The sequence below is a fragment of the Tupaia chinensis genome, unplaced genomic scaffold, assembly GCF_000334495.1.
Source record: "Tupaia chinensis unplaced genomic scaffold, TupChi_1.0 Scaffold000259_1, whole genome shotgun sequence".
NCBI classification, from domain to species: Eukaryota; Metazoa; Chordata; class Mammalia; order Scandentia; family Tupaiidae; genus Tupaia; species Tupaia belangeri.
The window spans coordinates 1,721,782-1,744,351 of NW_006159739.1; the positions used below are offsets into that span (position 1 = coordinate 1,721,782).

General features: G+C 42.6%; 1 protein-coding gene across 3 annotated transcripts in view; it reads left to right on the forward strand.

Moving 5' to 3' along the window:
* The first annotated feature begins 28 nt into the window (after positions 1–28).
* The window catches only part of ORC1 (origin recognition complex subunit 1), a 30,713-nt gene continuing 8,171 nt past the window's right edge, over positions 29–22,570 (forward strand). Inside the window, exons 1-9 of one of the 3 annotated variants that reach the window (XM_006149395.3) lie at positions 29–233; positions 7,293–7,367; positions 8,056–8,155; positions 9,200–9,324; positions 12,753–12,931; positions 13,870–14,188; positions 16,762–17,125; positions 17,978–18,079; positions 19,955–20,153. In XM_006149395.3, coding sequence (XP_006149457.1) covers positions 8,061–8,155; positions 9,200–9,324; positions 12,753–12,931; positions 13,870–14,188; positions 16,762–17,125; positions 17,978–18,079; positions 19,955–20,153 — 1,383 coding nt within the window. In that variant the 5' untranslated portion in view covers positions 29–233; positions 7,293–7,367; positions 8,056–8,060. Of the gene's footprint in view, positions 234–7,292; positions 7,368–8,055; positions 8,156–9,199; positions 9,325–10,434; positions 10,457–12,752; positions 12,932–13,869; positions 14,189–16,761; positions 17,126–17,977; positions 18,080–19,954; positions 20,154–22,570 lie in introns of those variants that run through there. The other 2 variants (XM_006149396.3, XM_027772236.1) reach the window with 2 other exon arrangements.

The following is a 22,570-nucleotide window of genomic DNA, read 5'->3' on the forward strand; positions in this document are numbered from 1 at the left end:
GCGGGGAGGCAGCCTGGGGGCGGAGCCACGCCGTTTGGCGCGAAGTTTTCTTTTCTCCACCTTCTTGTCTTAGCTAGCAGGCACCGGCTTTGGCTCAGGCCAGTGGCCTGTGACTGTTCAAAGACGAGCTCGGCTGGTGCAAGTCAGAGTTGCCGCAGTCCCTGGAGCTCCCGACAGGGAGGCAGTAGGAAGTTGGAGGACTTGCAGCCAACCCGAGGAAGTTTCGGCACCCGGTGAGTTGGCGCCTTGCGGGCTGGAGGGGGGTACCCCCGGAACTGAGGACGCCGTTCTCTACTCTCTCATCACTCAGTCACTCAGCAGACGTGTACCAAGCGCCTGTTACGTGCCAGGCACTGTTGTGAGCCCAATGGGAGCGTTCCCCTTTTGCACCTCCGAATTCCTAAAAGGCTTTTCTTCGTACCAAGGACTAGAGTTTGCAGTGGGGAAGTCAGAAACCAACAGCGCAGAAGCGTGAGCACTCCTGTCCTCAGTGCCCTGGACTGCCAGTGTTGGTCCTAGCCTTTCCTTCTATGGCATTGCTTTTGTAAAGCACTCGCTTCATTTCTCCTTTGAGCCACGGTGTAGCATTACTAGGGGGAAGGAGGAGTAGTGCCCTATGATTCTGGGCGTCATTTCTGACTAATCGGTTTAGACCCCTCCCCTCTTTTTTCCAGATAAACTGCTGTATTAGCTGGTCCCCTATCCATCTTCTTTCCAGAAGAGAAGTCTAGTAGCACTGGTTCTACTTTTCTCTGGTCTAGCCCCAAAGTAGAAAGGCCTTCAGTTGTGACAATTGGAAAGAGCGCTGGAGATGCGAGATTCCTATCCTGGCCTATTTGTGATACTACAAGGATTAGCTATAATCTTATACCCTCTTTCCTGCTGTATTAGGTGGGTTGTGGATGCCAATGGCATTTACAAGGTGATGGCATGGTTTATCCTTCTGCAATGGTTTGTAATTATAATAGAGGATTGTGAATCCCCTAAAATTGAATGCAGAATTTTGTGTGAATTGTGAGTTCTGTATCATTCCTCAAATTATACTTTAAAGATAAAATGAAACTGGGGCTGGCAGGTGGCATGGTGGTTAAGGGTACTGGACTCCCACATGGTCTCCTGAGGTTTCCAGTCCTGGACCTGGCAGCTTACATTCTCATTTTCCCTTTTTCTCTCTCTCACTCTCTGGTCAAATTAAAACAAACACATAAGTAAAATTAAGTTAAAATAATTCTTAATAAATAAAATAAAATCATTATCTCTTAGAAATAAAGTCAAGGGATTAAGGAAGTGGGAGGATGTATTTTGCATTTTTCTCACTTAATCCTTGATAATCCTAGAGTAGTGCCCGGCCCATATGGATGCTTAATAAATAAGTATTGGTTGAATAAAAGAAAGATTCTGTTATTTACATTTTATAGGTAAGAAAGTCGAGACGGAGTTGACCCCTCATTCAGTAACTGAGGAATCTGACATAATAACCATACCACAAGCAGTCTCTCCCATGCATACATGAATACTATAATCTCACAGTATGTTCTATGGTGACATAGATAAAAGCATTGGAATCTGGCTGGCTCAGGGTTCGAGTTAAGACTGTGCCATCCTGTATTACTTTGGGCACATTGTCACTTCAGAGTGATAACATCTACTTTTCATTTGGTAAATGTTTATAATCGTATGCCTACCGTGCACTGTGTAGTAGTATCATTCTAATATTACTGTAGGAAAGAAAGTATGTCAAGAGTTTTGGCCCAACCTTCTCATACTTGCTCTTATATCTACTATCTTTTTAAAATATAGTGTGTTTACATATGTGGGTGACAAAGAGAGAAAAACACCCTCAACAGCATGTCACCGAGCTCCAGTTCCCTTTCCTCTGCCATCTAGCTCTTCAGGCTCTTGGGCGCCTGTGAGCACCTGGCGAGTTTTCAAGCTGACGTGGAGATCTGAACCCACATTTGACTATATGGCTGCCAGCCTTGAGGAGCACTTGGTTACTGAAGGACCACAGCAGCTGGCCCTGTGTTATCATGTTAATTGCAACTCATCTGTTTTCTTTGGGTGTGGCTTCCTAGACTGGGTGGTATGTGTATTCCAAATTTCTGCTATTTGTGACTTCAAGACCATATAGTATAGACCTGTGGTGTTTCCTAGAAGCTGAAACCTTCACTAAGCCATATCAGGCCTGTCCATTCGCCACTGTTTTCTTTTAGAGAGAGTTTTTTTTGCTATAGGGTACATGCACTCGCTGGAGAGACAGAGAAAAACAGAGACAGGATGTGAGAAGTCACCCCTGAGGGGATGGCTATGCTACAATTCCTTCTCTTCTCAGGATTTTGGGCACACGCACCCAGCGTGAGTTCCAAGCTGCCGGGTCTGGGACTTAAACTGTGTTCAGCTCTGTGGGAGTCCAGTGACGTAACTGTTATACCATCTGCTGGTCCCCATCACTCTTAGAGAATCTCTCTGCTGATGGTGGATGAGATGAAATGCTGCGTTGAGGGTAAGAAAGTCAACTAATTGTCCAAGATGCTTAATATCTGTTACGGTTTCCTTCTGGTGTCTCTTCAGGAAGACTCCTGATTAATCTTTTGAAACTTTCACTGAAGGATAACATACATACATTCATTCTTATATGTAAGTGATACACAGTTCGAAGAGTGCCTGTGTCACATTTGCTCATAGAAAAATATAAAATGATTTAAGAAAAATGGAGAGCCGTTAAGGGAGCCAAATTCTCTATGGCCAGCTACAATTCAACTCTGATGGCTTGTAAAACAGACCAGGCACATGCACTTGCCAGAGAGAGAAAGAGAATGCACTCTCTCTGACAATTAAAAAAAGAAAGAAAGATAGAAAAAGGAATTTGGGATGGGACTTCCCAAAGTTAGGGTTCTGACATTATAGAAGTGGAGGTGCCATGGTCTTTTGGAGACAACTTCAGCCTTCCCTCATTGCTGTCCTTGTTTTCCCCCAGGATTCGTCATCTCCCACATCTGGGATACAGCTATACAGTTTTCTTAAAGAGAAAATAGTGGGCCTGCCCTGTAACCTGGTGGCTAAGGGATCCAGATCCCATGCAGTTGACCAAGGTGCAAAATATGGTCCTGGCATCTTGAAAAAAACATGCCTTGTGCATTTGTGCCCCAGTTCTCAATAGTACAGAGAAATGGAGGAAAAGGGTTGCAGTGGGACTATACCTCATTGGGAGGTGCTTCCCCTCCCCTCTCCCTTGGTTTCTCTCTGGCAGGACACATGCCCTCTGGCAATTTTTAAAAAAAAATGAAAAAAAAAAAAAAAAAAAAGATACTACTCAGTTAGCCAATACTCAAATAAGAAACAAATTATAACCGGCATCCCAGAAGCACCCTCTCCCTGCAGTGTCCCCTTGCAGTCACCTAAGTTGTCATCTGTTCTGACTCTTAATAAAGTAATTTATTTTTGTGTTTTTGAACTTTGTATAAGTGGTATCAAGGTGGTATATATTTGTTTGGTATCTGATTTCTTTAGCTCAAAACCGTTTTGTGAGATTTCCAGGACTCGAACTGCAGTTGGCCATGTGGGAGTCCAGCACCCTTAACCACTATACCACCTGTCAGCCCCCTGTCCTGATGTTTTTAAAAAATCAGTTCATTCGGTCATTTACTTTACCTAATTGCCAGCATCTGACCTAGGCCCAGGGGTGCACAGGGCCTTCCTCTTTTAGAATTGAACCTGCTGGGGCCCCAGGTGTAATGGTAGTTGAGGTGCTGGACTCCCACATGGTCGACCACAATTCAAGTCCCGGCCCTAGTGGCTTGCTTTCTCACTTTCTCTTTCTTACTCGCTCTGTGTCTCTCTCTGGTCAGTCTTAAAAATAATAATACATTTTTAAATTTGTAAATAAACCTGCTAATGGAAGCACAATGAATACATGACATAATGTTTATTGCTTTGACGATATGGTGGTGTAACAGAACGTGACCTAGGGGTATAAGGAAGTGTGGGCAACTTTTCACTGGCTGTCAGTAAAAGCCTCTCTGAGGAGTTTCATTGGGGTTGAGACCTGAGCCATCACTGCAAAGATGGCCTAGACAGAAAACGGCAGCTTTGAAAGTCTGAGGGCACTTACAGTCTTAGTCTGCTGAAGCTGTAGAAAAGCAGGCATGGAACAGAGTAGTGAGGATTATATGGAGTAGGGCCTAGTAGCCTTCCCTTCTGGTAACTCCACCTCAGCCTGGGTGAGTCACCGGCCCTTGCACACATTTACTGGCCTCATTGAACACAGCCCAAATTAAGATTCCTGAAAAGAATCTTAGATTAAAATTCCTAGAAGGAATCTTAATTTTTACCTTGGCTTATTTTTTTTTAAGGAGTATGCCTGCTTTGTTAAGGAGTGTGTCTTCCTTTATTAAAATACAAGAGAGCTTCAAAAAATGGAATTAAAATTTGAGTTTATTTTGATGTAAAAAATTCTGAAAGTTGTGTATAATTTTTTCTTAATACATGTTTTCCATGAACTTTTCTTTATTTGGTAAGTTTTTGCCACCGGTAGTGTGTGTTTATAACAGACAGTGAAAAAGAAAGAGAGAAAACCCCTCTTTCCCCACCAGGGGTGAGGGAGGATAGCCACATTGCAGCCCCTTCTTTATACTCTCGGGATTTGGGGCATGCACACACACGTGTCTGGCATGATTTTCAAGCCAACAGGTCCAGGGTTCGAACCACATTAGGCCATGTGGAAGTCCAGTACCTTAACCACTGCGCCACTTGCTGAACCCTCTGTCAACTTTTTGTAGATTCTAAATATAGTCTGGATTCAGAAGAACGGAGAACATGGATTTATGCCCTTAGATATATTTATTTGAGTATTTTATAGGTATGGAAATAATCTTTCTATCTGCCAATTTTTGGTTTGAAAAAATGAAATTATTGTGCCAGTGAAATAGAATGTCACTCTCAAAGGGATGTACAGGCCATTTATCCTGCAGTTAGATTAGTGAAGAATTGTAGAAAGTTTGCTGGGAGACACCAGTTTGATGTTAAATCATCTGTTAAAAGGAACATACATTGGGCTAGCCTAGTGGTTAAAGCTTTTGGACCTCACTTGACTGCACAGTTTGAGTCCTGGACCCAGTGGCTTGAAAAACATGCTGGCATCAGCGATGGCATAATGGTTATGCCGCTGAATTCCCACATGGACAACCATGGTTTGAGTTCCAGACCCCATGTCATAAAACTCATACTGGACATGTGTGTGTACATGCCCAAAATCCTGAGAAGAGAATGAAGGAGAAGGGATTGCTGCATGGCCATCCTCCCTGGGGGGTGATTTCTCCCTTCCTGTCTCTCTGGGGAGTCCATGTGCCCTATAGCAAAAATCTCTCTTTAAAAAAAAAAATTGGAAAAATATGTTGGGAACCAGCAGTTAGCGTAATGGCTATGTCGCTGGATTCCCATGTAGTCGACCGCGATTCGCGTCCCGGACCCGGTGGCTTAGAACTCATGCCGGGCGCGTGTGCGTGCGTGCCCAAATCCCGAGAGGAGAATGGAGGATAATGGATTGCGGCGTGACCATCCCCCCTAGGGGGTGATTTCTCGCTTTCTGTCTCTATGTCTCTCTGTCTGTCTGGCGAGCACACGCGCCCTATAGTGAAAACCTCTCAAAAAAAAAAAAAAAGGAAAAATATGTTGTGTTTGTGTGCATGTCCAAAATCCTGGAAAGAGGGCGAAATGGAGGAGGAGGAATTGTAGAATGACCTTACTCTATGGGAAGTGCTTTCTAGCTCATCTTCTTCCTCTCTGTCTCAGTCTAGTACATGTACCCTGTGGCAAACTTTTTTTAGAAAGGGAATATTTTAAATCATTGGAAAAGTCATGACATATTTTGTTGTGGTTTTCTATGCAAAAATGCCCCATGACTTTCCCAATGACCCAGTATTTTGGCCCAGCCCTGATAGTGCACACTGGAAACCGTCAAAGTCTGATATGTGCATCTGGAGTCCCAGCCCCTTTGGGAGACGGAGGCAAGAAGATTGTGAATTAGTCAAACCCTATTTAGAGAAGAAGAAAGACAAAGAAGATGTTACTATTACGTATTTTGTTATATTCTTGAACATTTACTTATATTCACTTTTACTAGCTTTTATCAAAAGCTTATTGGATATTATGAATCCAAGTTCATTTTTTCGCAAGGGCACAAGTCTCTTATTCATCAGTCTTTGCTATTTGATCATTTCAACTCTGTACTTAATTAAAATTAGATTGATTTTAATAGTAATATGTTATGAATTATACTCTAAATGACTTGATAGCAATCATTTCTTCATCTTTTGCAAGCAAGTTATTAACAACTTAGCATCTTTGCTTTTCTATTTACTCAAAGTTTATTTTAAAATACCATTTTTAGGGACCAGCAGTTAGCGTAATGGGTATGTCACTGGATTCCCATGTAGTCGACGTGGTTTGAGCCCCGGACCTGGTGGCTTAAAACTCACACCGGGCGCATGTGGGTGCATGCCCAAGATCCCAAGAGGAGAATGGAGGAGAAGGGATTGTGGCGTGGCCATCCTCCCTGGGGGGTGATTTCTCACTTTTGCCTCTCTCTCTCTGTCTGTCTGGTGAGCCCACGCACCCTATGGCAAAAACCTCTCCAAAAAAAAAGGTTCCCAAGTAGAATGTAGGATATAATGCCACTGGACTAAAGGAAGTCAGCTGGTTTAATTCGATGTTGATAGACTAGACTATGCTAATTCTATTGTTTTCAATAGAATGAAATCATTGATCTAGTAATTCTGTCAGAATAATTCTGTCAGGATGGATTTTCTTCTTTTTAAACCATGGTTTACCAAACTTTAGCTCCAAAAGAAAACATGGAATTCAGGGGAATGGCTTAATACTTTTTAAAATTACTCAGACTTGAAAGGTTTATTACTTTTGGGCCAGCAGATGTTTAGTGGTTACATTGCTGGACTCCAACATGGCTGACCATGGTTCAAAATCATGTCAGGCGCATGTGGATGTGTACCCAAGATCCCAGGAGAAGATGGCGTGGCCATTCCCCCTGCAGGGTGACTGCTCCCTTTCCTTCTTACTATGTCTATCTCCCTGAGGCAAAAACCTCTAATAAAAAAAGGGTTTATTACTTTTAAATTATTTAAACATACAAAATAATAATGATATTGTTATTGGGTCCAGTAGAGTGTAGTTTCCGAATTTTAGAGAGAATTATGTTTGTTTGTTTTTTATTTGTATTTCTGTCACTAAAAATGTCTTTTTTCCCCATGTACTTTAATATAAGCATTTCTTTTCAGTTACTCATAATACTCACATCCAGGATCTGTCAGCTGCAAGGGAAAATACCCCTTCCAACTGCCAGTGCAATACAGGTTAGTAATACTGATAATTGTTTTTAAATGTGAATAGAAAGATAGACTTGTTAAAACCCATTGCCTTCTCCAAAATGTGGGTTGCATGTTTTTGCCTGGAGCCCTTGGATTCCTTCTTTCATTCTTTTTCATCTTATCACTGTATACTAGTCAGTCAGCTCAAGAAATACCTTTAGGAAGTCTTTCTTCTTTGAACAGCCTGAAGACCTGCTTATCTAACTTCAGTTCATCTTTCTGGACTTTTCACAGTATAAGTTCTATGAACATTTTTGTGAAATTGCTTTTATATTTATTCCTATGTGGGTTGAAATGAATTGAATGAAGACATTCACAGCTATTTTACCATTGTCTTTTCATTTTAGACTGTTAGGTATTTCACACCAATTGTAATGCTTTGTTTCCAGTAAGTACTTCAAAACCTTTATAGGTTTCTTTTCTTACATATTGACCCTGTTTCCCTAGGGAAGAGATTAGGCATAGTACAGGATGTCAAAGACAATATTGAATGGCCCATGTTTAACCTTTATAGAGCTTAACATTTTCCTCAAAGAAAATGTCATCTACATTTCAAATGTGTGGGATTAGATAGGAGCAGAAAAAAGCCTGAATTTAGTGAAACCAAAGACTGACAATGTCATAGAACATCAGAGTGTTGTTATGGTAACTCAAAGTTAGAATTTTTTCACAGAAGCCATGGCATACTACCCTACAAGACTGAAGACCAGGCGATCTTATTCATGGGTTGGCAGGCCATTGTTGGATCGAAAACTACACTACCAAACCTACAAGTGAGTGATGGGTTCTTTGGTTGCCCTGGAAATAACGGCTTCTCAAGCAAAACTTTTTATTTTTAAATTATTTATTTATTTATTTTAATTTTCCTAGAGAGGGACAGAGTAAGAGAGAGAGAGAGAAAGTGAGAAAGCAAGGCAAGTCCAGGACTCGAACTATAGTCTGTCATGTGGGAGTCCAGCACCCTTACCCACCATGCCACCTGCCAGCCCCTCAAGCAAACTATTAAGAGCTTATATCCAGCCTGTTGTAGTTACTACAGATTGAGGATTGAATGGGACAAGTTGATTGATTGTAAGAGGAACTTGACTGATGCGAGAAGATAGTAGCATAAATATAGCAGTTGGTGATGGAGCAAAATTATGACAAGTTAATAAAATTTGCTATACATGGGACCAGCAGATGATGTAATAGGTCCCTGGATTCACATGTAGCCAACTACAGTTCAAGTCCCAGACCCAGCGGCTTAAAACTCATGCTGGTCTCATGTGTACCTGCCCCAAATCCCAAATGGAGAATGGAGGAGAAGGGATTGTGGCGTGGCCAACCTCCCCCCAGGGGGGTATTTCTTGTTTTCTGTCTCTCTGGCAAGCGCATATGCTCTATACCAAAAAACTCTCTCTAAAAAAATAAATAAAATTTGCTATATACGATCATGTACCTATCTTAGGCGAGTTCTCTGTAACTCTTCATGCTACCAAAATGATAAATGTTTTTATGTCCTTCCCATCCCTAGAGATCTCTGATTTGATATTGCTATTGGGCAACTTTCAAGGAAAGCTTTCTTGGGAAGCTTTTATAATTCTTTGTCAATAACCAAAAGAAGTTAGGGTTTATGTAAAGGCCTCTGGGTTTACCACTTAGCTAAAACAACTTATCCAATTCATTTTGTCTACTCATTTCGGGGTGAATTGGTTTTCCAGTAAGAGAGAAACTGTTTAGAGGATTTTTCTGTTAGAGCCTTTCTTTTGTGGTCAAAAGTCTGAAAAACTTGGCCTACCCCACATGATTGTCTGACATATTTCTTTTTTACTTCCTAGAGAAATACGTGTGAAAATGGAAGGTTCCAGTGAGATTCATGTCCAGGTTGGACAGTTTGTTCTGATTGAAGGGGATGATGAGAAAAACCCGTATGTTGCTAAATTGATTGAGTTGTTTGAAGATGGTGAGTGAAAATCATTCCTTGTCCTGAATGATTGGGAAGCAGGGAGATGGAAGTTTGCTGTTTCCTCTGTTCACAGATGCTGCAGGGTACCTTAGACTTTGAAGTGAGGTCACAGAAGCACTAGCTATATCCTTTCCATCTATAAAGCTTAATCACTAGATCAGTGACTCCAAATGGAAGTGGAGGACTCAAGAATTTAGCTTTCTCATTTTTGCAAGTGCAGCCTTTTTATGGGGAGAAGGCAAATTGGATTGGGAAGGTTTATCAGTTGGTGTTCAGTCAGGAAAACAAACTTTAGATGTTTCACCTCCAGATGTTACAGAAAACCAGATGCCAGGGAATGGAAAGCAGTCTGCGATCACGGAGGAGTTAACACTGAATCTTCAGCCCCAACTGGGACTTAGACATGGTCTTTTATGGGGGAATTGGGGAAGGAGCAGTCTCGGGGTGGAGATTGGGCTCATATCCCACCCTACATAGCATCAAAGGAGGGAGTCAGAGAAGCAGAAAGTCTAATCCATTCAAGGTTTTCATGTTATCCAGTAGCTCTAGGGAGGGGCAGTAAGTTTGCTGGAGGGCAAAAATCTTAGACAGCAATCAGCGCTGAGTTATTCATGAATTCAGGGTCTCTCCATATCTGGAGGAGTGGAGTTTAAAGACAATAGGAGTGTTTATCATTCTGTTTACTCTTAGGCAAAGGAGGTGAAGGCAAGTTTCTAGTCATAAGAATTTTTTTTAATTTAATTTTATTTATTCATTCATTTATTTTTAATTTGACCAGAGAGAAGACAGAGAGAGAATGAGAAAGCAAGCCACCAGGTCCGGGACTTGAACTGCAGTCGGCCATGTGGGAGTGTCCAACACCTCAGCCACCACGCCATAAGAATTTACAGTTTATAATGGAGGCGCTCCTCCAAGATGGAGTCTTGCCTTCTTCAAAGAGACTGTATTTGTGGAAAGGGCCAGCCTGTGGCACAGTAGTTAAGTCACTGGATCCCACATGGCTTACTGTGCAGTTCGAGTCCTGGATCTGGAAGCCTGAGGAACATTCCAGACCTGTGTACATGTGTACCCAGAATTCTGAAAGGAGAAGGAAATGGAGAAGGGATTGAAGTGTGATCATTCTCATAGGGTGTGCCTTCTTGCCTTTTTCTCTTTCTTTTTTTTTTTTTTTTTAAGAACTACTTATTTAATTTTGGGACCAGATGATGTAACAGCTACATCGCTGGACTTCCACATAGTTGACCGCAGTTTGAGTCCTGAACCCGGTGGGTTAAAACTTACACTGGGCATGTGTGCCCAAAGAGACCAGAAAAGGGATTACAGCATGGCCATCTGCCCCAAGAGGGGGTGATTTCTTGCTTTCTGTCTCTGTCTCTCCAACAAGCTCATGTGTTTTAGAGTGGGGGGAAAGGGGGGGGAGGAATTATTTATTTAATTATTTAAAAATTTGTTGCAGAGCACTTGTGCTCACCAGGTGGAGGGAGAGGGAAAGTGCATGTGGGGGTCTAATACCTTCACCACCATGCCATCTGCTGATCCCACTTCCTTGCTTTCTTCCTTTGTCTTCTGTAAGTACCTGGGAATACATGTATTCTCTGGCAGAATGTGGAAGGAAAGTTGATCTTTCCCATAGGTATAGTAAGTGCAGGAAGGCGCTAATTGCCTCTGGACTGAGGAGCAAAAGGGAAGACAGCAACTACAGCCTACAAGCCCACACTCACAGGCTCACCTGGTGCACCGAGCTTCCAACCCTCTATAAGAGAGCACGGGACGGTGGGAATAGGGCAGAGCTCCGATGATCATGAAGAAAGACTGCGACTGTGATTTGAAACCACAATAGTCTCTACCTTATCCTTAGGGAATGTGTTTCAAGAGCCCCAGAGGAGCCTGAAACCACAGGTGGTGCCAAGCCCTATGTGTAACGTGTTTTTTCCTTTATGTACATACCCTCTGATGAAGTTTACACATTAGGCACAATCAGAGATTAATTACAACAGTTAATAATAAGACATGGTTAACCTTCCTAGCTGAAACCACAGAAAGGGAAATCGCAGATAAAAGACTACTGTTTGCCAGAGGGCACGCAGCACTTGCTGGAGAGAGAAATGGAGAGAAAGTACTGCCTGCCCCAATGGGACGTGACCACGCCACGATCCCTTCTTTATTTCTCTGTTCTTTTGGAATATGGGACACGCATGCGTGTGCACCTAGCATGTTTCTTTTTTTAAATTTTTTTTCGAGAGGTTTTTGCTATAGGTTGCGTGCGCTTGCCAGACAGACCGAGAAAGACAGAGAGACAGAAAGTGAGAAATCACCCCCCCCCCCGGGGGGGGGGGGGCGCAAAAAAGGGAGTGGCCACTCCGCAATCCCTTCTCCTCCATTCTCCTCTCGGGATCTTGGGCACACACACACACGCGCCCGGCATGAGTTTTAAGCCACCAGGTCCAGAACGCGAACCGTGGTCGACTACATGGGAGTCCTGCGACATAGCCATTACGCTAACTGCTGGTCCCAGCACCTAGCATGTTTCTCAAGCTGCCAGGGCTAGCATTCAAACCATAATCAGCTACTTACTCAGCGGGCTACGGGGCCAACCTCCAAAACTGCCTGTTCTAAGAGATAGGAGCGGATTTACATGTTAGTTAGGTAGTCCCCTAGCAGTTTGGATATCTAGGAGAAGGAATCAATAGAGTGAATGTATAAAGATGTTTTTACATTACACAGTTGGGAGGGCTATTTGACAAGTATGGCGAAAAACTTTATCAAACTAACATCCACTAGAGGGAGCACACCAGCAGAAATGTGGGCTTTTGCATCTGGATAGATTTTAGTCATTGCATGATGTTCCATTGGATGGCTTCCATCTTTCTCCTGTGAGAGCCGAGAAGAGACGATGATGATGATGGCACTCATGAGTGTATATCTTTACCTGGAGCTAAAGCTGACATGGAAAAATATTAATGGTATATATTACAGTAATAAAAAGTTGAAGGTTACAAGGACATGTGTACCAGAAGTTACCTCAGTAGTACCTAATTCTTGCTTGGGTTTTTGTTTTGCTGTTGTGCGAGGCTGCCTTAATTACTAATTTGCAAGCTTTGTTGATGATTTGTTGGGTGCCTGTGATTAGGGCAGCTCCTCTCAAATATCTTTCGCAATTCCTTTGTCCACTGATAGTAACACCAGGAAGTGGAGCAGGATGAGAAGAGCATAGGTATAGGGTGGAGTCACGTTGCTGCTGATTGGTCCTGTGACCTTTGACAAATACCTGATTGCTTTGCCTGTAGAAGAGGGATAGCAATAGTACCTACCTGGTTGGGTTATCATGAAGATCAATGATGCTCAGCATAGTCTGGCATTTGGGATGTGCCCAATGAACTGTCTCATGTTTTCTTAGCCTTCCCTTTTCACCTGATTCCACCTAGATTCTCAACCTCGTTTCAAGAAACGCGCTCGAGTACAGTGGTTAGTTCGATTTTGTGAAGTCCCTGTTTGTAAACAGCATTTGCTGGGGCGGACACCTGATGCAGAGGAGATATTCTGGTATGATTACCCTGCATACGACTGCAACATTAATGCTGAGACCATCATTGGCTGTGTTCGGGTAGGTGATCTCTCACGTTCTGTCTCTCTGTCTCTCTCTATCTTTCTGGCGAGTGCATGTGCCCTATAGCAAAAATCTCTCCAAAAAAAAAAGTATACGTAAATTGTATACCTTTAAAATACTATGCATGAATTTCACACATTTTTTAGCATCTAAATAAGCTGGTACTTTAATTCTGTTTTTCCAGGAACTTTTCAAAATCTCCATTGGTGTCTTTAAAACTGTTATTGGAGGACCAGCAGATACTCTAATGGTTATATCGCTGGACTCCCATGTAGTCGACTGCCATCCGATTTCTGGACCCAGCAGCTTAAAACTTAAAGCTGGGTGCATGTATATCCCGGAAGGAGAATGGAGAAGGGATTGTGTGTGGCTATCCACCCTGGAGGGCAACTTTTCATTTTCTGTTATTTTGTCTCTCCAGCAAGTACATGCACCCTGTAGCAAAAATCTCTCCAAAAAGAAAATATTATCGGTTAAATGAGTAAGTGTTCAGTAACTATTCATAGATTTTTCTCTCCTTTTTCTTTTTTTCTCTTTTTTTATAATTTACTGGATGGTGCTAATGGTCATTGAAGAGGGAGAACGAGTGAGAAAGCACCCTCTCTTGGGTTTGGTCATGCCACAACCCCTTCTCCATTTCTCCATCCTTTTGGGATTTTGGGCACACGTATACACGAACCCACCCAATATGTTTTCAGGCAGTGGTCTGGGACTCAAACCATGAAATTGACCATGTGGAATCCAGCCACTTTCACCACCGTGCCACCAGCTGGCCCCTTAAATGTTTTTCCAAGTGTGTGTTATGCATGTCTCTGACTCTATAGGTCCACATATAGCTGGGGGGTTAAGTGGTTTTTAATCATAGCTCTTGGTAGATTATTCCTTGGTTCCTTTGGTCCTTATCTTTTTTATTCACCCATATTTCCTAAATTCAGGTAGTAGCATTAGCCCCAGATGAAGTGATTCCTATGGACCTGAAAAATGAGAAGACACTTTTTGTGAAGCTATCTTGGAATGAAAATAATTTCAGGCCACTATCTCCAGAACTATTTGCAGAGTTGAATAAATTGCAGGAAGGGAGCCCCGAGTGCCAGAACCCCGTGGGAGCCAAGACTAAGAGCACAGAAAACCCTTCTTGGACCACAGCAGAACATGTGGTCAAAAGGATAGAATCGAAACATTCTGCCTCCAAATCTTGTCAAACTCCTGTACATCCTGTCACCCCACGGGCAAGGAAGAGGTTGGAGCTTGGCTGTAAGTGTGTAATGGGTCACAGCAGGCGATATTGGGGCTAATGGAATATGATAAAATAGTAATTCATATAGCACTATAGAGTTAGTGTAGCAGTGAACCAGGTACTGATTGGACACGTGTTGAAATATACATGGCTCTAAGGAAGACGAACAGCCAAAAAGCATATGAGGAAATGCTCAACATCTCTCATCATAAGGGAGATGCAGATAAAAACCACAATGAGATACCACCTAACCCCTATCAGAATGGCAAAGATTAAGAATATAAAAAGTGATAAGTGTTGGCGGGGATGTGGTGAAAAGGGAACCCTCCTACACTGTTGGTGGGAATGTAAACTAGTTCAACCACTGTGGAGAACAATATGGAGGTTCCTCAAAGATCTACAAATAGAACTACCATTTGATCCAGCAATCCCACTTCTGGGTATTTACCCAAAAGATAGGAGAACGCTCAGTCAGAAAAGTGCTTGCACATCAACGTTTATTGCAGCATTATTCACAATTGCCAAGACATGGAACCAACCTAAATGTCCACAAACTGATGAATGGATTGGAAAAGTGTGGTATATATACTCTATGGAATACTACTCAGCCATAAAAAATAACAAGACCCTGGAATTTGATAGAAAATGGTCAGATATGGAGGATCTATTGCTGAGTGAAGTAAGCCAGGCTATGAAAGAAAGATATTGTATGTATCCACTCAATATATACCGACTATCCGCACTCTATAATAGAGAGCAAAAATTCGGAGGACATAAACACAGTGAAGGTACTTAATGAGAATAGGACAGTGTGGAATGGGGTAAGTGAAGAGAAGAGGATAGAGAAAGATAGCAAGTGAACAATAGAGAGACAGGACGTTAGTGAGAAACAGATATGGCTTATTAACTGTTGATGATGACATGTATAGTATTCTCAACTGGACTGGTCTGAGAAGTATTTCATGATGGGCAAAGTATTTTTACAAGCAAAATGAGAAATAGCGATTGACCGTTTTAAAAATAATTAGAGTAATAAAAATAATGATTGGGGAAAACATAGAAAAGATATTGAATGTTGAAGCGGGGAGATTAATGTCTCTGTACTGACTAACATACATAGCATTCCCTTTTGAAAAAACAATGTAATACACTGTAAAGTTATATGTAATCCAATGTAATATAAAGAAGATTATGATGATAATAAATAAAAATTAAAAAAAAAAAGAAATATACATAGCAGGCTAGCCTAGGGCATGGTGGTTAAGGTGGCTGGATCCCACATGGCTGACTGCACAGTTCAAGTCCTGGACTTACCACCCCAAAATTGACATATGCCCCTTTGTCAATCCCTGTCTCCTCCCCAAGCTACTAGTAACCACCAATCTAATTTGTTTGCTGTCTTTATTGGTTTACCTTTTCTGGAAAGTTGTAGTTGGAATCACACAGTCTGTAGCCTTGGAATCTGACTTCTTTCACTTGGCATCAAACATTTGAGAGTTAGTTGTGTTTTATTTGTCAGTGGCTTATTTCTTTTTAATTGCTGAGTAGTATTCTATTGTATGGATTTACCACAGTTCATCCCTTCCCAGTTTAAGGACATTTGGGCTATTTCTAATTTTGGGTGATTATAAATGAAACTGTCTCATGTTTTCTTAGCCTTCCCTTTTCACCTGATTCCTCCTAGATTCTGAACCTCGTTTCAAGAAATGTGCTCTAGTACAGTGGTTAGTTTGATTTTGTGAAGTCCCTGCCTGTAAACAGCAGGCACTAGCTAGCTCTTCTATGTTGTCTGCAGCTGTCCCCTACACACCGTGGGCTGTGACTAAAGCAAACTCCTTTGTGCTCTGAGCTTTCCTGCCTTTCTGCCATAGCTCATATCCGTCTCTCCTTATTCTCCACACATGGCTCTTCTTCCCCTTCTTTCACGATCTATCTCAAAAGCTATCTTTTTAGCACTGACACGCTTTAGGACTTTTATTTTACTTTATATTGTACCTACTCATCTGAACTATCTCCCCTAGCGAGGTTAGTGTCTTGCGTATGAGCCAGCATTGAGTCTCATCCAACTTTTGCTTCCTCCAACTACCAGGCACATACTTTGCCATTTTAACAGCTCAGTTGATAATCTATGAACAAATGAATGGTGCTTGTTCTATGACTACCTGAAAAATCCCTCTTCTCTTGATTGGCATGTATAGTATGAGTTCAGAAAAGTTAGTTGCATCACTTGTATAAATTGCTTTGAATACTGTTGAGTTAGGGGAGGGTATGCATGCTTATATCACCCCTGGTTAGGAACCACTGTTCTGGTAGACTATTTCAAAGGAACCTAATTGATGAACATTTATCCACAAAAGCTGACTTAAAGTTGACTAACAGATCTAAGTAGGAAAATCACTCATGAAATTTAGAAGGGAGAAGAAAAATTATTAGGGCTACCTGGACAAAGAAATCATGGAATAATGCAAAGTATGGCTAACTCATGCCTTTGTATAACTTCAGTAGATTAATTAGCTATAATGAGGGGTTTATATGTTGCTCTAGGTATAAAGCTCAAACATTGTCTATGGGCTGTTTTTCTTGGGCTTAGGTTTCCCAACGACACCTAGCACTAAGATTTCCCAGCAGACTTCACATGCCTCCGTAGAGTCTCCGAGGAGAATTAAACGGAAAATGGTCTTTGGAATCACCTCGCCTTCTAAGAAGTCTCAGCCTGATAGAATTGAGAACTCATCTCCACTTCTGAAAGCCTCAGAGGAAACTAGAGAGATTCGACTCTCTTGTACTGAGGATGACAAGGCTTCACCTGAAAGTCACATGACCCTGAGAACCCGAGTTCCAGCTATGAAAACCACAGAGATTACTAAGGAGAGCATGCTTAACCCTACCAAAGGGGGACGAAAATCCTCAGGGGTGCCTGCTATGGTTCTGAAGCCAGAAATCATCAGAAAGAGGTGACCAGCGATACTTTCTTTCCACAGAGCAAATTGAACTATTTCAAGGATGCAAGATGTGTGGGTCATAGTGAAAAAAAATTAGAGCGGTAGGTGGTAAGCGTGGTCATGTCACAAAATCATTGAGGAACTTTTCCAGAAGAAATATTTCTGAGCCTCTTCCCAGACCTAGTAAATCAGGCTCCAAATACTGGGCCTAGGAATCTATTTCACATTGCTCTTAAGTCAGTATTTTGCTGTTTTGTTGTGTCTGGAAAGCATTCTGAAACATACAGTACAAAAAGAAAAATGTGTCCAGAACAAACTGCAGTTTGATACCAGAAAGGGATGATAGACAGTGGACTATACAGATATAAATGTGGCAAGCCAGGAATTACACGTTTCAGTGTTTCCTGTCTAGAAACTCCAGCAACTGGCTCATAATAGGTTACTCGATGAACACTTTATATTGAACAGATAGCTGGGTTTCTGCTAACCTTGAGCCTGCGTAATATACATGGGTGTGTAGATGTCTCTCTGACTGATTTCTAGACGTTTGAGGAAGCTTCAATTAAAAATTCATAAATGCATTAAAAACAATAGAGCAGAAGAAACTGCCTGAGACTTTAGTATATTTCTGGTCTCTAGTTGGGGAGGTAGTAAGTCTGATTTAAATGATAAGCTTTAGGCAAACTTTGATCTCTGAGTTTCAGTCTAGCTTCAGTTGTAAACTTTCTAAACTGTGGTCAGCTCTTTCCAAAGTAGCCGTTTAAAGAATAAGAGCCATTCAGGTCTCCCAAGTATCTTCTGGTGCCTGCTGTGGATCCCTGGCTTTGAATACTCTTCCCATAACCTCGCTATACTATCTTGCAGGGAGGCAAAAGAACCAGAAACTCAGAAGATAGCCACCCCTACTCATCGTACTCGCAGAGAGAGTTCTCGCTTGACTTTGAATCGGATTAGGCAGCAGCTTCGGTAAGACTCCTCTTCAGTCGTAGAAAGATATTGCTGCCATCTGTGATGTCGTATATTGTTTCTTGTTTGCCAGTCTATTGAAATTTACCTTTCAACTAGCAAGTTCTCACTGGACACTCGCGGTGGGCATAGGGGTTGTCTAGGCAAGCTTTCTGGGGCATTAGCAAAGGCCAGTGGGGTCATAAGGACACTAAAGACAGGTCTCTGTGGTGGTATGGGGACCAGCAGGTACACGGGGACATTGCGTGTGGGCCTCCAGCGCTAACAGGACCATGAGGGTGGTCTGGGTCACTAGTGGGGGAACAGGTTCGCTCTAGATGGGCCCACTAGGTGCTCATGAGGGCTGTGGAGAACAAGGCTGCCCAGGGTGAGTTCCTCATCTCCTCCTTTCTGCTCAGCTTAAGGGATCTCTAGCACCTTCTCTGTCAACCACCTCTCCTTTTTTTCTTTTTTTGAATTTGCTATAGGGCACATGTGCTTACCGGAGAGAGAAAGTGAGAAATTATTGCCCGGGGGGGATGGCCAGGCTGCAATCCCTTCTCCTCTGTTCTCTCAAGATTTTAGCATGCATGCATATGCACCTAGCATAGCATGTCCCTCAGCCTCTGGCTGTAAACTGCAGGTGACCATATGGGATCCAGACACCCCGGCCCCTATGCCACCAGCTGGTTCTCCCCTCCTCTTAACATTCCAGTTCAGCAAGATTAGAAGTTATATTGCAGATGCTAACAAAGGGGGCAAGGATCTTTTCTGGAATTTTACTTTGGGAGAGGGAGAGTGGGAGTGCAAGCCTCCTAGTCAGTCAGGAGGGAGTATCTTTTTTCCTTAGTCTCTTCTGTGGGGGCCGAAGGTAGGGTCCACTCACATGACAGATTCTGTTCTTCTGATCCCCTGTTCCTCCATTCCCACTGAGGTGGTCCATCTGCATTAGAGAGAGAGTATATCATGCCAGATGGGCTTGTGTGCTGGTGTCACTGCCCTACTGCTCAGTCACTGCAGCTGCCCACACAGGTGTGATGGGATCTCTGTGCGCTATCAGGGATGCGAAGATTTATAGGCTGTCCATCCTTGGGCCAGGTGCTCAGTTCTCAAAAACAGTACCACTTCACAGCTGCTTTAGATCCTGGGATATGAGGGTAACCATGGCAAGTTCCTTCCCTGTAGTCTCTGGAGCTTCCCTTTACTAGGGCCATGTGGCATACCACACTCCCAAGCAGCTAGGATGCTAGCCACAATGAGGGGAGTTTCACCCGACTTTAGCCTGTTAGGCGCAGCTCATTGGGTGCTTCAATTGCTTTTCTATGCTGTTTCTCTTGAGTTTTCAAGTTTCAGAAAACTTTAGGTATTTCCTTGGTAATTTCAAGTGTTATTCCTTATAAATTTCAATCAAAATGTATCTGAGGGGACCAGCAGTTGATATAATGGCTATGTTGCTGAACTCCCATGTAGTCAACTGTGGTTCGAGTCCCAGACCCAGTGGCTTAAACTCACGCCAGGCGCGTGTGCGTGTGTGCCCAAGATCCTGAGAGGAGAACGGGGAAGGGATTGCGGCATGGCCATCCCCCCTGGGGGTGATTTCTCGCTTTCTGTCTCTCTGTCTCTCTCTGACTTTCTGGCGAGCGCACGTGCCCCATAGCAAAAACCTCTCCAAAAAAAGAAAAAAAAAGTATCTGTGTAATTATGACTTCCACACCTAGTTGGAGTAGATATGAGCACTGAGTACTTCCCATCAACCATTTTAAATCTTCTCCTTGCAAATCTTCTATTGCCTGGTCACAGGAAAGACTGCTATACTGCAAATCAACTCTGGCATTTATGGAGCTCTTACTTAGACTTGAACACTGACTATCAGAAAATGATGTCCCACTTACTCAGCTTTCTAGGTAATGGTAAACATGACCAAGAAGAGGAAGAGTTTCTGCCACCATCAAAGAGTACAGACTCTAGCAGTGAGGAGGAGGAGGAAGGGGCCCCCCCACCACCCTTTCCAAGGAGGACAACCCGAAGTATGTCTAAGAATCTGCGTTCTTCTCGGAAGTCCATACAGGCCTCCTCCAAGACACCAAAGAAAACTGTAAGATTCTTTTAGGTTTATTTTCCAGTGGAGCATTGCTCTTAATTTAGAAGTTATAAATGAGGGCCAGCCTTATGGCCTACTGGTTAAGGGAACTCAATCCCACATGGCTGGCTACAGTTCAAGTCCCAGCTGTGGCAGCCTGAAAAACTGCCAGGTACATATGTGTGCCTGTCCAAAGACCTGACAGGATGGAGACATGAAAAAGCAGGAATTGTGATGTGACCACATCCCATTTGGGGTTGAGTTCTCCTTTCCCCTCTGTCTCTCTCTGGTGAATACATGTGTACTCTGACCATTAAAAAAAGGAAAGTTGTAAATGCTAAGGTCAAACAATTAGTCACAGCAGGATCTGAGCACAGATCTTTCATATTCAAAGATCGTTCTTTTGAAGTATTCCTGGAGGAAAGGATCTAGGTGAACCCTAGGAGTGAAAATCTGGGAGATTTTCAGTTTTTGAGTTCAAGTCCCCTTTTTAAGGTACAGAAGCAAATGGCCAGGAGCCGAACTTCCTAAGGCAAGCTGCAGTAGTGTGTGCTGGTTGACAGTTAACTTGGCAGCCTGGGGCCACAGAGGAGGCCTGGGTTTGATTCCTGACCCTGAAACCTGGGCATGGCGGGGGTTGCTCATGTAGTCTCAGTTACTGGGCAGAAGGAGTGCGACAGAGACCCTGTCTAAAACACAGACAAAACGTAACTGCACATCTTTAGGTTTTCCACAGAGAACACTAGCAGAGTGCTTTATGAATAGCTAGTACTCAGTGGTTGAATCCAGGGGTGCTGATGTGGGTTTTGTCCCACTTGAAACACCCGAGAAACTGAGGAAACAGCATAGGTACCTACCTGTGATGAATCGTGTAGAGTAAAATGGATAAAGTGTATAAGAGTATGTCTTTTCTGCTTCCAGTGGACCTTTAACAGTACTGAAATGAATCAAGAAAAAGGGTCTTATATTCAGTCGTACTTGAGAACTATTTAGATTAAACAATGTAAAACCGATGGAGCACTTTGTTCTTTGGAACAGAATTGGGAAATCCTTAATTAGAAGACTTTCTAGGGCTAGCTTTGTGGCCCAGGGATAATGAACTGCTCAAGAGAAGCTGCATTCCACACACATGGCAACCATGGTGTGAATCCCTCGCCTGGTCTGCCTGCAGCATGCCGGGCATGCTCGTGAGTGCCCGAGATCCATCCGATGGGCTGGAGGACTGGAGGAAGGGAATAACAGCATGGCAGTCCCTGTAGAGGGTGTTCATCTCCGTCTCTGAACACATACTGTTTATATCTCTTTATTCTCTAGCATGAATAAAGAAAAGGGGGGAAACCAATTTTTTAAAAATGGAAGACTTTTCTAAAGCTGATCTTTTTATTTTTCCATATCAGCATTTGATTGGGCTTGGGTTGAAGTCAAAGTAAAACTTCTTGGGAAGGTCGGAAGTCTGCCAAGGTTCCTGATACCTTCTCAGTAAGGTTTTGTTGTTTCTTTCCTGTTTTCTCCAAAATTGATAGATATAAACTTTTAAAACAGACATGGTCCAGTGGCTTTCTCCTAAGGAAGAAATGGGGAGACTATTATTACTGGATAGCCAGGCTGGAAGCAGAGGGTGGGCAGAGTGAAAAGCCCCCACAGAGAGAGTGCTTTGTGGAAACACCATGGAGATGAAGATGGCGGCTGCAGGCCCGTCTGGTGAGCGGGCAGCGAGGAGGAGAAGAGGATGGGACTGCTGGCCTGGACTGAACAGACCCTGGGGCTAGGAGTAGAAAAATCTTGTGAGGTTTCTTTGAGTATTGTACCGTAGATTCGGGAGTCCTGAGCTGAAGGTTGACCATATTTTCAAACAAAGCTAGAGAAAGACCTTAGAGATGAAGACCAGTTTATATCTCCTCTTCTAATCCTGTATTTGGGCAGAAGAGTTGGGTTTCTTAATAATTTTTTAATTTTTCAAGATAATACTTTGTTTTTATTTATTTTTAATTTTTTTTTGCCAGAGGGTGCACATGCTATAAGGGGGGGAGTGAAAAAGCACACGCCCACACACACACCAAGAGGGGATGGTCTTGCCTCCATTTCATCCTCCTTTTGGGATTTTTGGGCACTTACCACATGCCTGCTATGTGTCTGGGACTCGAACTACAGTCAGCCATGTGGGATGCAGCTGCCTTCAGGACCATGCCACCAGCTGGCCTAATATTTTGCTTAGGTATAGTATTTAGCTTATTATTTCTATTTATTAAATATATTTTTAATCTATTAGATATTAAAATAGTATTAATCATTTTTTCCTTCAAATTGTCATTGTTTTTCAATCCTGGTATTGTATGTAAATTACAAAACTAAATTAGGTTCCCAAAGTGTATATGTAATGTGGGATGAAAGGAGAATCATGATTTTTTTTTTTTTTTTTTTTTTTTTTTTGT